Below are 16075 nucleotides of genomic sequence, written 5' to 3' on the forward strand. Positions count from 1 at the left end.
CTTTCATCGCTCATATCACCTTCCCTGAAAATTTTTAATCAATTCTGGGCACTACTGCCCCCATACTCTACCAATTTCTCAAACTGAATAGCCCCTTTTTTTGCCCAAATTTAAAAATTTGAACTCTTTTATTTTATGATTTATTTAAATTAACTTATTTCGGTCAAAATACCACTTAATATCGCCACAGACAAAAAGTGAATGACGGATAATCAGTGAATAAAAAAATAGTTCACCGAATTAAATTAAAGAAAAGTACGCAAGAACACCTTTACGTACTACTTACATAAACAAAAAACTTATTTCGCTGATTATGTCTGTCTTGGCACGCTTGTTTTTTTCTGTAGTCCTGTTTAGGAATTACATCTACTGTAAGAGGTTATGGATTAATCAAGGTTGTTGCGGATAATTTTACTTCAAATTTAATTTGGGCGCGTTGGCAATTTTCCTCAAATTCAAAATCCTAGGCCATTCTTGCTGGGGTTACACCTGTGGTATGTGTGGGTCCGCAGATTTTTGTTTTTGTTTTTAATTAATCTTTTGATTTTTTTTTTTTGTAGGTTGACGAAGATGATTGGGCGGTAGATGTATCCGAAGAAGCAGTCAGGGCACGTCTTCAGGATTTGACAGATGGTGCAAAAAATCTCACTATGACTGATGATTTGGAAAAAACAGAAAAAGAACGTATGGATATTTTTTATGCCACTGTAAAAGAACGCAAAGATTCAGGCACTTTAGAGGTGCCTTCTGCTGCTAAAGAATTACTTGCTGAGGCTGAACGGTTGGAGATTAAAAGCAAGGCACCATTGGTTTTAGCTGAGTTGCTGTTTGATGAAAAGATACATATTGAAGTGGGTTTTTTGTTTTATTTTTTTAAGCATTTTATTTAAACGCACAAAATGATTTACTTATTTTTATTATTATTATTTTTTTTTGGGCGCATCAACAGCTGAGGTTATTAGCGCCCGGAGCTTTTTCCAGTGCACTGCTGGCCTCCGGACAGTGTTCTCTCGTTACAGACAACACTGTCCAACTCCGGACAGTGAGCTGTAAGAAGCTCCTAGGAAGAGAAAATCTAAAGGTCAGCTGCTGGATTCGAACCCGGGACCTCCGCGTGGGAGTCCAGTATGCTAACCTCATAGCTAATCCCTTCCCTGATTTACTTATTATTATTATTATTATTATTATTATTTATTTATTTATTTTTTACAGATTAAACGCCATCGCATATTATTCCTCCGCTTCACTCATGATGATCCAAAAGCTCAAAAAGCTTTGATTGGTGGGGTTGAACAAATAGTAGCGATGCATAAAACCACTCTATTGCCCAAAGTACCCGCAATATTTAAGGTATTATTTCTCTCCTAATTTTGCAGGCATTTGTTATCAATTTATGAGAAATTTATTATTAGCAAAAGAGATAATAGAATAACGCAATAAATATTTTTTTTCTAGTTGTTGTATGATCTGGACATATTGGAGGAAAATGTGATTATAGAATGGGGTGGCAAAGTGAGTAAGAAGTATGTTCCAAAGGAGTTAAGCCAGGAGATCCATAATAAGGCCGAGCCATTCCTCACATGGCTTAAAGAAGCGGAGGAAGAAGAAGAGTCTACTGATGAGGAAGATGATCTTGAAGTAAGTATATTTATTTGTTTATTATCTGAATTTGATCTGAAAAACTGTAAATTTTTTAACTTCATTAGACAAGCACTAAAAAAAGAATCATCAACGTTTAACCCTCAACATATATTAAATAATCCGCACTTCCATTACAAAGCTGTTTGATTTAGGTACTACTAGTTTCCATTTTGAACTGAATATCCTGGTAAGGAATTGTCTGAAGAGTGGGTGCACCGGATTCTCATCCGGTAGAGATCATGGGTTCGAATCTGCCTGCCTGTTGATTTTGTTTTCTTCCTTTATCATAATTTCAACATTCTTGCGGATGTTTAACTATCGCACAAATATGTTTTAGACCGTACAGTTTCCGGTGATGGACCCTGAAAAAAAAATAAACGTTACTTTCTTATACTACATTTGCCAGCATCCATTTTCTTAAGTAAATTATACCTTACGCTACTTTTGTTAATATTATCTGTGTTCGTATTTTAATGGAGCTGTTTCGAATTTTGGAAGTTAGTTATCATTGTCACTAATTATAGGAGGTTTTTTTTTGTTCGAGGTAAAAAGTGTATATGCTTTATTTATCTGTCTTGCATGCTTCGTCCCTCTCTTTATTTCTGACTGGTTTTCGATTTTCATTCATAAACCGTTCAAGAAGAAATAAATAAATGCGTGTTGTGACGCAAAAATACTATTTTTATTTATCTAACCTGCGAACTCGAAATACTTTTTCAACATTTGTTCAACTACTTCATTCCTTGAAGTATTCTTTTGTTTCAATGTAACTGTCTTTTCATGTATTTTTTTGTTTTTATTAATGTAAATTTTTAATGATTTCTTATAGATCGAATATAATGACAGACTGAAGGCTTCTCCATTAAAAGAACACAAAACAGTTAATAATACTCCTAAGCCTAGCGCCCCTGTTGAAGACGATGAGGAGGATGATGTGGACATTGACGCTATCTAACAGCTTTTCCCTTTTGGATTTCTGTACCGTTTATTAAACTTACATTATATAGATGCTACAATAATATTTCCCTTTTTCCAATGCTGTTAATCTAAATTGTTAGCATGAACTTAGGAAAAAAAAAAAAAAAAAAGAATTGATGTCTAATTAGAGGCTTATTTTGAACTGTAGAGTAAAAAATATATATATCAGAAGTCTTCTGCTTCCTTTTCAACAAAATATATATATATTTAAAAAGTAAATAATTAAAAATTTCAAAACAAAAAATATAAATTTGCAAGAGGTTTTAAACATTACCATTAGCTGTGTATCAGTTATCATTAAAGCATATTGACAATTTCCTAGCTGCGTAATAAAAGCCTCCACAACTGCTTTGTACTTTATTTGTGTTTAACAAGTGTGAAAATAAAATATTTTTGAAATAATCATCACTTTCGCATTTCACATTATTTTGTATTTTACTTTTAAAGTGCGTTGTTTTTATTTTGATAATACTTTTTTTATTATTTTTCGTTCTTAAATAATGTTCGTCTTGTAAATGGTACATAAAGATTTTGATAGCCAAATAAATGACACATTTAAACTAATTTCTTACCTTTTTTTTTTAAAGTTCATTATACAAAATTTGGTTTCATTCATTAAAAAATATTAATTCTTAAAAAACGGTATGGTAAATAGAAAAAAAAAAAAAATACTTGAAATGAAATATGCTTAATATACATCTTGTTTTGGTGATTTATAATTACTCTTCATTATTTCATTTCACTGAAAATGCTATCATCATTAATTAAATTACTTTTGTGTTGTGTTATTTGTTTTGGTAACTGATTAAATATATATAATATATATTTTTTTGAATAAGTTTATTATATAATTTATGGACACACAACATTTATAAAACTGCTATGTGTTGGTTTTAAATATTGTTAAAAATTACATATATTATTCATTATTACTGTATTTTTCTTGATAATTTGTTATTTAATTACCTTAAACTTTTCAAAATTATCGTTCACTAAATGTTATTACACAAAATAAAGTGGTTATGTAATCTGTCCAAAAACTTCTCGTAACTTGCTGCTGAATATTTCGAAATCCGCAAGAACCAGATCTGGAATGTGGATACTGTAAATGTTAAAAATTAAAACTAGATTTCTTTAGGTATATTAATTGATGGAAACTCTTGTATATTTTTCATAAAAGATGAGTTTCTCATGTTTAACTTGGGAAGAAGAGCACTGTAGTTATTTTGAAAACGGTCTCCATTATTTCTGTAATGAGACGAACAAGCCTTTCTCTCTAGGTTATTGCGTTATGTTAACGTCGATTTGGAATTGGTCTACCTAGTACAAGCATTGGTAAATTCTATTAGTTAGCACAGTTTTTTTTGTGTTGTTCCCTAACAATAAGAGAAAAAAACCTTAAGAAACCATGATTTCTAAATGAAGTTTACAACATATTTAAACATAAAAAAAAAGTTTATTCGAAAAAAGGTAATTTTCTACAATAAATGTACATTCGGCCATTGCCACACGAAGTACTACAATTTACTCAAGAGTAAAAAATTTACATTGCAAATTACGAAGGTAATTTTTTTCATGTGAGCCTTGTTTTGATTGTTCTTTTTTGATACCTTGCATTTTTATATGCCCTGCAAAACATTGGAGGAACTACAGTTTCGTGGGAAAATTTGAAATCTGGTTAAATTTTTCAACAGTTAAACGTTTTTAGTATCCTTATTTGCGATGCCATTCACAGATTCATAAACTTCAAAGTAGTTATGTTTTTAATATTTTTAAGAGACTGGCTACCAATAAATATACTTACTCTTAATTCATAAGCTCTGACATAAACAAAAGTTAATTAGCAATTGTTTATTTTACTGTTTTTTTTTATTGAAATAAAATAAGATTTACACGGGCATCATGATCTTTCCATCATAAGCATGCTCAATCTGAAGGTCGTTTTTCCGCAAATTTTTTCGTATACTCATCTGCATTTTTAAGAAATTTTTTCCGGTCTTTCGTGTACTCTTCAGCTAAGTCAGATCTTAAAGGATGTCCTGGTTCAGGATCATTTATTAATGCTACCAAAGCATTGATAACTTGGTCAATTTTTGTGGCAGGTTTCCAGTTTTCATATCTAATGATTGACAGACACACTTGTCCATTTTCACCTACATTTGGGTGATAAATTTTCGTTAGAAATACTATTTTTGGCGGTCGAAATGGATATTCTATTGGAAAATTTATATCAATACGAAAAGCACCCTTATTATATGGTGGATTTTCTGGAAGGATTAAGCCCTGCCAAGATAAAATATTTTTATCATCTACCTGAATGTCACGAAATGACCTCATTCCAGATTGTTGAAGTTCCGAAAGTTCTTTCTGCAATCTTCGATTACCCGCCATTGTTCCGTTGATTAGAAATGGAGTTTCTGCTTTAATGTTTTTGATAGATTAATGGAGTTGTTTCATTAAATGGCCATTATTAATTTTTCCTATTACTTTCAGTTGGTGAAATCTATAGTAATTACTTTCTCATTTAATTTAGAGTTATGCCAGTTAAATAAAACGCTAAATATTATGGAACAGCTGATAGCAATTTTACCATTCAAATATTAAACGGTAAGACAGCCAATTTCTTTATCAGTCAATAAATGTTTTTCTTTAGACGGTGTGGTGAATCAATACAGCCAAATGTGTCAATACAACTTCATGTAAAGATTTTTGAAAAACAATAATTTATAAAGAAAATATTACTAATTTTTTTACCAAAACTAGGTGTTCATAGCAAAAGGGCGTTTGCACTTTGCTTAAAATCTTGGAATTTAAAAAGGATAGTGTGATCTACGTTAATGTTGCCGACAAATTGACTTGTTTGAAGGTTAGCATAATTGAAACACAATTACTGGTTCTCTGAACTGCTGTAGAGATTTTTTTTAAACATCAACAGAACGGATTTTCCAGGATACCAGAATTTGTTTAGTTCAGATTAGTCTCACCAAGAGGAGAGGCAAAATTTAAAACTTTTGTATGAAAGCTCGAAGTTTTTAAAAGGAGCAACGAAATTTAGTACTAATTGTGAAGAGCACAAGACGCTAAGATGTATTCTAGACGTTGGTCTGAAAGCGGAAAAGTAATTTACTAGGGAACCATGTGTTTCCCCATAGATGGCTTTTTTGGATCAGTTTAAAGAAAAAAAGGAAAGTGGAAGAGTGGAAAATGGTGATATGTGAAGAAAGTCAGAAAGATGTAGTGGGAGAGGAACTTAATATGTCTGAGGGAATTTTTGTATTACCCTGATATCTTCAAATAGTGCCGTGTAATCAAATTAGAATACTGTCAGCGTTTGCTTCCTCTTCTTCGATGTAGATTCTAACCTAGTAACAATTTTTAATCAATCTTAAGAATAACTGTTGCCATCGGAACAACGTATCAACCTAAATGCTCTCTCTAAAATTGAATCCATTCTAACCAAGCCATTGAGATCACCGCAAATCTTAAAACAGAGTGGCGTTACACCTTTCATGTCGTCTTAGTATGAACTTGACCCCAATATAAATTAATTTTTCTATCGAAGGATATCAATGATATTTAAAAATTGCCGACGTTATAAAATGACAATTACACAATAAATAATTTTGTCCAGGATTAATAAAAAACAAAACATTTACAGCATGAAGGACATCTTTGCATCAGTTTATAGTGTGCTACTTACCCAAATAAGATGGTACCCACCAATAACAGATTCGTCCGTAACTAAGATGATAAAATTTCCACCAGCAGAAGTATCCATTTTTATGAAAGAATGTCAAGTTTTGTTACTGGAAAACTACTCCCATATTTTTTGTTTTATTTTAAGTAAAGGTATACAGTTTTTAACATTTTTCTTTAAACTGGATACACCACACTTCATACATAAAGGATTTACATTCATTCGAAAAATTTTCTATTAACTTCATTTACGTGGTCTTCATAAGGAGGGTTAAAACAAATAAATAAAAAAATCATTATTTGATTATGAAATGTCGCGCCATAATTCAAGAAGTGCGATTCTACAGATAAGCTTTTCCGAAAAAGTTTTCATTTTCAGTAATTTTCCAGCAAGTTGCCAAACGAGTTTCATTTGGACATTGACAAAACTTATGTTAGCCCTATCAGTTTGGTCTGAAACTTTTCTCTTAGTAGTTCTGGGGAAGCCAAAATGTTAACTTTCTTTCAGTAATATTTTATTGCAGTGAAAATTGTTATTAAATGAAATGAATATTCGTTCTGAACGAATTTTAAATTACCATTTAAATTTAATTACGTAAATTGTAGTTTGAGAAAGTGTAATATGAAAGTAATACAAGTGGTGACACCAATTTTTTTTGGATGTGGTTGCCATTTTCTAAAAAAACAATGTGTTTTTTGAAACTTTGTAAAACTCTTTTACATATTTCGCTTAATTTTTATCAGGTTATTTTAACGGATTCAATGGGAGGACATTCATATAGCTAAAAATCTTCCAAAGTGCTAAAAATTTTATTATTCAAAGTCAGATTCTCCACAAATAAAAATAACTCTAGAAAAAGATGTGTTTATAATCTTCGAAATATATGAATTCCAGAGTTAGTTTTAATTATATATTTATCTAAATGCTTATAATTTTACATTAGGCAAAGTTAAATAAGTCAAATAGTAGTTTTATGAAAAGCAATTCCTTTTATTCATAAGAGTTTAAACAGGTATTTGGCGCCAACAAATGAAAGTATATTAATATTGTTATTTTCTTGTTTTAAAACTATTTAAAAAGCAAAATATATTCAAAATTATATCACATATTTTTCTGTTTCTTTAATTGAAATGCAAAGATTCGTATCATATTTTTTGACATCTGTCTGGTAACACTTTTGGTTGATTGAAACCTTCTACATTTTGTCGCTGATTACTGTTGGATAACCTTGACACTACCATCGTTTCATCTCTTTCAATACATTTTCTCTTCACAAAAAATTTTTGTTAATTTCAAGTATCTTCTCACGACATATTACCACTTCTAGAATGTAAGTTTACATTTTGTATTAATGTTTTCACCCAGTTAACACATGAAGAAATGTTATCTGATGTTCTTCCTCTCTAAAATTTTAATTCACTTCAATCTAATCTACCTGCTGGTTGCTTGAATGGAAGTAATCTCTATTTTAATAACAAAAACTGTATCTCAAGTTAAATGTAACATTAATTATTCTTTTGATTTGCGAAGAACATGAAATGTCATTGACAGGTTAATTTATTACCTTCTCTTTAATTTTTCTAGTATGCGGTATTACTTATTTTCTAGTTTATAAAGGTGCAAAGATAATTTTCTACTACTAATATTTGAAGTTAAGTGATAAAAATGATGTTTTAATGGAACTACATGTGTTTTGAGAGCTAATTCCAGATTACAGTTTTATCTTGTGTTTATAATTTACCTATAGTTATTGTTTTATATGTTAATTAAAAAAGCTTTTACCTTAAAAATAAGTTATTTTTTGCTCTCTCAAAAGTTGTAACTTCCTTCTAAATTTATTGCGTATTTGTCTCGTATTACTAAGCTTGTCCTTTGTGCTCCACTTCCTTAGTTTTGAGTTAAAGAAATTTTTTTTTACATAAAATGATATATCGTTAGTGTTATATTAAATATACATATTTTTTAATTTGAGATGCATAGAGAAATTGAATATAATAATTTTAAAGACAAGCAAATTACAAGATAGAAAACGTGTGGAATTGTTAATGATTTGATGTTTATTAAAATTTTATTTAATAGTGAGATTAAATTTGCTTATTTTATTACTGAAAGTAATAAAGAATGTGTACAACCAGTTTGCATATTAAATTTAACGTAACATCATCAGAAAATTTATTTATTAAGTAACAAATTGTTTTCATTTTTGTTTTCAGATTTTGTGGTTTTCCTGCGTTGTTAAATGAAATATAGAGGTGCCCTATGGTGTCCTCCAATGTTCCTCTAAGTGGCATGGAATCTAAACAAGATCCGTAAGTGCACTGTGCATGTTTTTAAACATTAGTTATATATTATAACATTTCTATATATACGAACATTTTTCGAAAGTAAATACTAGTTCAAACAATAGATATTTCTTCTGAAGTTTCGTATCACGATTATCTTAAGATTCTCAGTGGTTCTGTAGGAGATTCCTTTTCAAGTGACTTTTTCTTTTCCTTGGTTAGAGGATTTTTCAAGGATCTTGGCTATTTCTCTTTATAGCATATCTATAAAGATACATTTTGTTGGTCCTTAAATAAACCACAGTTACCATTTCCTAAAGATTTATTCAGAGAATTTAGGATAAAATTATAGAAAAGTGACTTCCTTGAGCCACATATTAAGAGATACATATTGACCCTTAGAGATTATTTAACATTAAAAAAGGTTACACTACTTTTCTAATGTACTCTTCAACTGGACTTATTTTCTAACAGAAGTTGCTGGAAAAAAAGTAATAAACGTATGATCTGTTTCAATGATGAGTGCATGTTTTTTTTTGGATAAGTACTCACGGGCTAATTTATTTCACAAAAAGATTAAATTCTAATCCCTTAATGTTAGGGATTTAGAATTTTTTCTAAGATGTGTGCACATTATTATTAGCCTAGTTCATCACGGACAGTGTACTTTTGGAAGAATGGTTTCAAATAATCAATACCATTTAATTAGACTCAGCTAGAATTCCAGAGATTTAGTGTCCTTGCTTCTTCCTCGTTTCCTTTACTAAATACTAAGGTCCTTTATGATAAGGTTGATTATCAATTGTAATACTAAAAATCGATATTTTATCAACTTCTCTACACATTTCAATTCCTTTGGCCATCATCAGTGGATTTCCCTCAACTATATTGCTATGCCCTTCCTTTTATTTTATTTATTTTTCCCTAGAAGAGAATTTCATAATTTTTTTAATGACAGATTGTTGTTATCCTGTATTCTTTGTCTTGTTTTTCTTATTGTTCATTATTCTGTGGATGTTTGTATTCATTTTACTATTTTCTTTTTTCTGTGTTTTACTAACTCATAACATTATTAAAATTACTATCACAATTACAGTCAAAATTCAAAAAACGTTCAAGATTATCGAACAGTTTCTGAATGGTCATCTTCAAATGTAGTAATAAATTATAAGATATCACAGATTCCAGAGCAAATTCAAACCTCAATCTTAAGACTAAATTAGTTTTCCCTTCTTATTTGTTACATTTGTTAGTTAGAATCCTTGGTGGCCATATTCACGAACAAATCTTCTGATTGAGCGAGAACATTGTTCATAAGAAATGCCACCACATCTTTCTTCTGTGCCCAAAACCGCCTTATAATTACAGAAGCATTCTAAAATAAGGGGTTAGTCCACAGGAGTATACTGCGATTTGTTTTTTAACAAAATATTTTGTTTTTATTTTCAACTATCGATCAATTATTGTTTTTCAGCGACATTGCCCTATACAATATAAAAACACATTAATAGTAGTTACATCATAAAGAAAAGTGAGAAGTGGATTAAAAGTAACAAACTAGAGATCTTTTTTTTTTTTTTTTTTTTTTTTTTTTTTTTTTTTTTTTTTTTTTTTTTTTTTTTTTTTTTTTGGGCAATGAACCAATGGGTTATTATGCCCTCACTAGAGATCTTAAAAGGGGATAGAAGTAATATGGGATCGTATTTAACGATTAAAATATTTCTTTTTTAAGAAATAAATAAAAAATATTCGCGTTTTAAACAGTAAATGTATTTTAAAATAAGTTACAAATTGAATACTTGAAATAAGATGTTTCAAATAAATAACAAGTTAGAATAGACATTAAAATAAATATTTTTCTGCAACCATGTAGGGAAGTTCTCATTACTCAATTAAAATCAGCTGTGTAATGCCCAACTTCCCACACTAGTGGGGGGAAATTCCCATTAGTGTCACTTTCCGCACAAGTGAGTGGAAAAACTTTATTGTGCTTCCTTGATATAAGAAGTTTTGTTATTAACATAAATATTTTCTGTAAAACTCTAATAAGGGATTAGCTATGAGGTTAGCATACTGGACTCCCACGCGGAGGTCCCGGGTTCGAATCCAGCAGCTGACCCTTAGATTTTCTCTTCCTAGGAGCTTCTTACAGCTCACTGTCCGTAATAAGTAAATGTAATAAGTAATGTAAATACGTAAGTAATGTAAATAATTGTAATATAACAATAAATGTTTATAATAAATAAATTACTTTTTGTAGACTGTAAAAATGAAATTTTTAATTTTATTAGTTAATAAATGGTTGCAGAAAAAATATAATATTTAACTCTAGTGTAAAGTATTTTCCTCACACTCGGCAATTTGCACTTGCACTCGCATCGCTTCGCTCGCTCGTGCGTGCAAACCCTGCCTCGCGTGAGGAAAAGTACTACTTTCCACACTTGTTAAATAAATAACTATATACATGTATACCTAAATTTTCGAAACTTGTGAGTTAATGTGCTTGCATTGATAGCAAGAAGTTGAAGTCGCTATTCTGCCTTTACCCTTCATTTGTAAATGCCGAATCTTCAAAAGAGATTTATCTTCTCTATGTGAATGAGAACAGACAGCTGCCTATCTTTTTATTTTTATTTATTTATTTATTTTGCGATTGGATTCCACGATTCTTAGTTTGTTCTATTCTCCTGATTTTTCTAGCACAGTAGTTCTGATGAAACAACTATTATAATGCAGCAGTCTTTCATTGACTTCTCTCAGAGATTTGATTGGTTCATCGGTAATATTGTGGTTTAAGAAGATACCTCTAAGAAATGGGGGCACCTACTTTTTATAGAACTTGAGAGTTGTTGGAGGAGCCTCCTCCAATCTCACCTCCTTCTCATTGGCGAATAATAATAATAATAATAATAATAATAAACGGTTCGAAAAGTCAAAATAATTAAAGAAAAAAAAAATAATAAGACATCTGCTGCTGGCCCTTAGTTTATTTTTTTCCTTAGGAGCTTCTTACAGCTCACTGTCAGGTGATGGACACTGTTGTCTGTGACGAGTGAACACTGTCTGGAGGCCGGCAGTACTACAAAGAAGCCCTTGAATAAAAAATGGAATAAAAAAATAATACATAATATTAAGTGAAAAATTCGAACTTACCAAAATTAATTTATCCTGTTAAAATCGAATGCTTTAATTATTTAAGAGTATTTGGTGAATTAATTAATTTAAATCAATAAATGAAAGTTAATGACCTTTTGCTTAGTAGGTTAGCCAGCGGATATTGTGGTTTATAATATATAGGCTAAAATAACATTGTGACACTATTTTTGTTATGATATTTAGTTGACATTTTATTATTTTGTGCAGTATTTTAAGCTTTTTTAAGTATATTTTTAAAGCCAACTTTTACAATTTATTTTAGAGCGACTATTTATTAAAACTTACCGTACTTTAGCCTCCACCAAGGAACAATCACCAGGGTTCCTAGCCTGCACCTTGGTTCTCCAATCAGAAATTAGATCCAGATTAGCTGCAGTTCTGTTAGAAACGCTAAGATTCCTGAAGGAACTTATTTATTCCTGCCTAGGAAGTATTTTGGTATTATTTGGCATTCCTTCCTTTTGCTAGTCCTAGCATTTTTATACTATTTCGGCTATTTCTTGTAAATTAAAGCACACGGATAAAAGATAACTCATAAAAATGAAAGATTTGAATATTCAGAATCAATAATTACGTGGCTGAGGTGTGCGAATACTGTTGAGTGAATTAGTTCTTAGTTATTATTAGCATAACTAAGATCTTAATATAATGTTTCAACTATCTACGATTTTTATTTTTTGATAAAATAGCTGACATGATTGCAATTCTGTCCTTACATAGAGATAGTAAAAAAAAAATTGTTATAACTTTATTTGAAACAATTACTAATACTAAAGTTTACATTTAGTAATGGTGAAAGTGTTTTCCTCTAACTGCAGAGTTGTGCCTTGTGTAGGTATTTTGTGTATGTGATGTGGGTTGCTAAGGACAGAGAAGTATTATTTTGTGCACGTCTTGGCTATAAGGTTTCCCTACTTACTGCAGTTTTGCCTTGGATCCCATACCTTCTGTAATATCCTCTGGACGTATCCCAATTTTCTTGTCTAACATTATGGCAACATTACTCTCCGTTTAGGAAAATACAAGAGAATCTTGAGAGAGAGCTTTCTTTGGTTATCTCTCATTCTCTCTCTCTCTTCTAGGGGGCATAGAGATCGAAGCTTTCCCCCCATTCTAGCGCACTGGACAGACTAAAGAGGGGGAACTATCCAGTACAATCTGCACAGAGTTACGTCAGAGTTCAGTCCTCTGAGTCCCTAATCTTAACTGCTTTATGCCATGTTATGACCAATTTTATATTTTTTTCTCCATATTCTAGCCCTTCATAAAAACATTCGTTCAAATTCAACCTTCCAGTTCTTTTTTGTTTGTAAACAGAGCTCTCTTTCTCAGATTTACCCTGAAAGCTCGCTTTCTAAGCGTGCCATGTAAAATCTAGCAAATCGAAATCGGCATCCTGCAAAAACTGATTTAAGATCAAGTTTTCCCCCCGATTAACTCAATGAATGAAACTACTATTTACTGTTATGAAACGGTCGTCTCGTTAGAAGATATCAATCACATCGATTAAGAAAAAGGCTATTGTGGTGATAAGAATCGAAAGTGTTACTCTGGCTTATCTTTTAATAATCGATAATTATTTTTTCCCCTCAAATCATGATGAAATAATCATTATTTTTGATCAATAAATTTTAAAAATCATGCCTAATTTATTAATCAAAATAAAAATCTTTTGTTTTTGTTTTATTGATTTCATTAAAAATAATTATCACTCTCTAAGCAATACTTTTTTCAATTAAAAATAATATTTCTTGATCGAAAAAAATTGTATTCAAAAAATAAAAAAATCAGCTAAATCAAAACAAAATCCATTTGTTTCTCAATATTTGATATTTCGATTCTTTCTGTTTTTCTTTTACATTGTACATTTTCGAAATAAATTATTTTTCAAAATGCAACTCCAACTCTTCTTTTGGGTAAAAAAAAAAAGAAATTTTGTCAATCGAAATTTCTATTTTTGATTTTAAAAAATATTATTCACAAATGATCATTAGATCGAAAAGATTTCACTCAGAAGTAATGATCAAGTTATCGATTTTTTTCAGCTGTTGATAAAAAATAAAAGTCACTTTTCATTAAAATCATAAAATTAATTTTAAAATTACTAATCAAAATTTTGATTAGATTTGATTTTTATATATGTTTATTTTTAATTATGGATTTAAAAACCTATTAATAATAATAATAATAGAAGTTCATTGAAATAATAAAATAAGTTCTATTAAAGGAATTATACAATAGAATTCTAGAAAAATAAACAATAACAAATAGACATGGATTCAAGGTTCGTAATGTTTACTGCAGTAAACAAATGAGATTCTCTACCACACAAAATAAAATAAAATATTAGAAAATAATTAAATTAAAAATTAAACTCATCTATTAGAAAATATTTTTATTTTCATGGTATGACAGTATATTTGTAATGATTTTTACATCCGTATTGTCAGTTTAAATATTTGATTAAGCCTTCTAAAGTGGACAAATTGTTTACCAAATCATTTTATTCTTCTATTCATTTTATTTATTCATTCTATTAATTTTATTTATAAGACATAGCCTTACACAAAAGCTTGGACCTTTATTTTATTTTCAAATAATGATTACAATTGTCTATCAGTTTAGAAATCGTTAATGTCTGCATCGTTTCAAAATTCTGAATATTTTCAAAAATATTAAACACGGCCTTCATTTTACTCCATGGCCAACCTCTTCATTCTAGTTAATTAGTGATTTTGAAGAAACTTAACTTTATTAACTGGAATCTAAGTCATTAACTTAGTGATTTTGATTACTACTTTTTATTATTTAGATAAAAAAAATTCTCTCTTTAGCTAGTAATGAGTTTGGTTAATGTGTGGAAGGTAATTAACAGCAATTCTTTAAGACATGAGGTCCATCCTCATCGCCATAGTAAGAGTTTAGTAGTTCTGCTGTGGACTTCCAAGAATATTTCCCCTTTATTGAAGACATACCATGTCCTAACATAAGTACAAACTTTGACAAATTTATTATAATTGAAATGGGCAAACTTTAATACTATAACTCTTAAAGGCAAACCTCTGTTTTAATAGATGTTAAGGAAATACTAGGCAATTTCTGGGGTACTTGGCAAACATAAACAATAAAATCTTATTCTTGGAGGAGACTATTTAAATTTTAAATAAAATAATAGCTCGACTGCAGTACATGTCAAGAAGGGGACCACCATTTTTTTTATTACTGAGTCATTCTTCACAGCTGCTTTATAATTTCCACCCTTCTTGTTAATGATGCCTCAATATTGATTTCTAAGGAGGCCTTGGCGAGTCCTTTATTTAAGTTTCTCTTTTAATTTATTATAAAAAAGAAGTGAAATATGTTTATTTTTATCTTTTTTTATTCTTGCAAAGATGGCGAGTAACATTGTGATTTTTAATCTCCAATCAATCATTTTTTCGGTCTAAAAAGTTATTCTTCAAGAGTAGTAGACAACTTTTTGTCATTCTGTTACCGCCGATGGGAGTCTAGTACTTAAAAACTTCATTTTGTTCAAGCATTTTTTATTTACTTTCTGTCATCAGGTTATTTAAGCGGTACGAAGATGTCACAAAAATATGTCGTACGGTCTTGCTTCAAGACATAAATTTGACAAGTCGTTCACATTTGCTCGCTGAATTTTCCTATATGCAAGCAGGCGAATCGTTGACTGTTGCTGGCTGATTTTTTCTTACCCCAAAAGCATGCCTAAAATAGTACGAGAATCGTTCTGATAAGCCACTCTTTGATTTATTTCTAATTAACTTTGCTATAGTTTTTTGAGTTAATTTAACCAAGAACTGACAGATATAAAAGAAGCAGGCTTATTTGACGAAATACTTATAAAAGAAAAGAATCCATCTAAATATATAGATTCTAGATGATAATGGATTTACAGGTACTTGGAGAGAAAGAGATAATATCTTTAAATTGATTTTCTCATCTGTTTACAGTTTACAGTGAATTACTAAAATAATAATTCACGAACATTGTATAACATTGTAGTGGAAATTAAAAACACATTACTTGTATAGAGTTCGATATCGTTATTTGTAATTTATTCTCGTGTAACGTTCAAATAATGAAATACCAAAACTTACATTAATGTATTTGTTTGCCCATTACCAAACAAATAAAGGTTAAAGGTCACAATACCTTTTTGATTATTAGTTTTTATTGTTTACTTTTCTTATTCTACTTAAGTTTTACAGATCTTTGATATTGAATTTTTGCCGAAAATGTCTGTTTTTTTACTCACTTTCAGCAACTTTTTTCTTAAAATCTATTTGATCTGAGTTGTTAC

At 29.9% G+C, this 16075-nt stretch overlaps 3 protein-coding genes across 14 annotated transcripts in view; 2 read left to right on the forward strand and 1 right to left on the reverse strand.

Annotated features, from left to right (window-relative positions):
• Positions 1-2841, forward strand: part of eIF5 (eukaryotic translation initiation factor 5) — a 44189-nt gene extending 41348 nt beyond the window's left edge. For all 5 annotated transcript variants that reach the window (XM_074126378.1, XM_074126374.1, XM_074126375.1 and 2 more), the window contains 4 exons: positions 561-851; positions 1213-1350; positions 1456-1638; positions 2471-2841. In XM_074126378.1, the coding sequence (XP_073982479.1) occupies positions 561-851; positions 1213-1350; positions 1456-1638; positions 2471-2596 (738 nt within the window). In that variant the 3' untranslated portion in view covers positions 2597-2841. The remainder of the gene's footprint in view (positions 1-560; positions 852-1212; positions 1351-1455; positions 1639-2470) is intronic.
• A 159-nt stretch (positions 2842-3000) lies between these two features.
• Positions 3001-5242, reverse strand: LOC141453315 (ubiquitin-conjugating enzyme E2 L3-like). Of its 2 annotated transcripts, none has more exons than XM_074126381.1 (2): positions 4424-5207; positions 3001-3707 (listed from the first exon to the last, which is right to left on the reverse strand). In XM_074126381.1, exon 1 carries the CDS (start codon positions 5008-5010, stop codon positions 4546-4548), a length of 465 nt encoding a protein of 154 aa, XP_073982482.1. In that variant the 5' UTR covers positions 5011-5207; the 3' UTR covers positions 3001-3707; positions 4424-4545. The 2 variants fall into 2 exon arrangements, with proteins under 2 accessions (XP_073982482.1, XP_073982483.1); XM_074126382.1 differs by lacking the exon at positions 3001-3707 and having other exon boundaries at positions 4634-4772; positions 4933-5242.
• A 2251-nt stretch (positions 5243-7493) lies between these two features.
• Positions 7494-16075, forward strand: part of Klc (kinesin light chain) — a 210842-nt gene continuing 202260 nt past the window's right edge. For 6 of the 7 annotated variants that reach the window (XR_012457942.1, XM_074126373.1, XM_074126371.1 and 3 more), the window contains exons 1-2: positions 7494-7646; positions 8530-8625. Coding sequence is in view for 5 of the 7 variants with exons in the window: in XM_074126373.1 (XP_073982474.1) it covers positions 8576-8625 (50 nt within the window). In the remaining 2 variants the exon portion in view is untranslated. The remainder of the gene's footprint in view (positions 7647-8529; positions 8626-16075) is intronic. The other variant, XM_074126369.1, reaches the window with a different exon arrangement.

The sequence above is a fragment of the Rhodnius prolixus genome, unplaced genomic scaffold, assembly GCF_049639745.1.
Source record: "Rhodnius prolixus isolate KJV_2025 unplaced genomic scaffold, Rpr scaffold_3, whole genome shotgun sequence".
Classification (NCBI taxonomy): Eukaryota; Metazoa; Arthropoda; class Insecta; order Hemiptera; family Reduviidae; genus Rhodnius; species Rhodnius prolixus.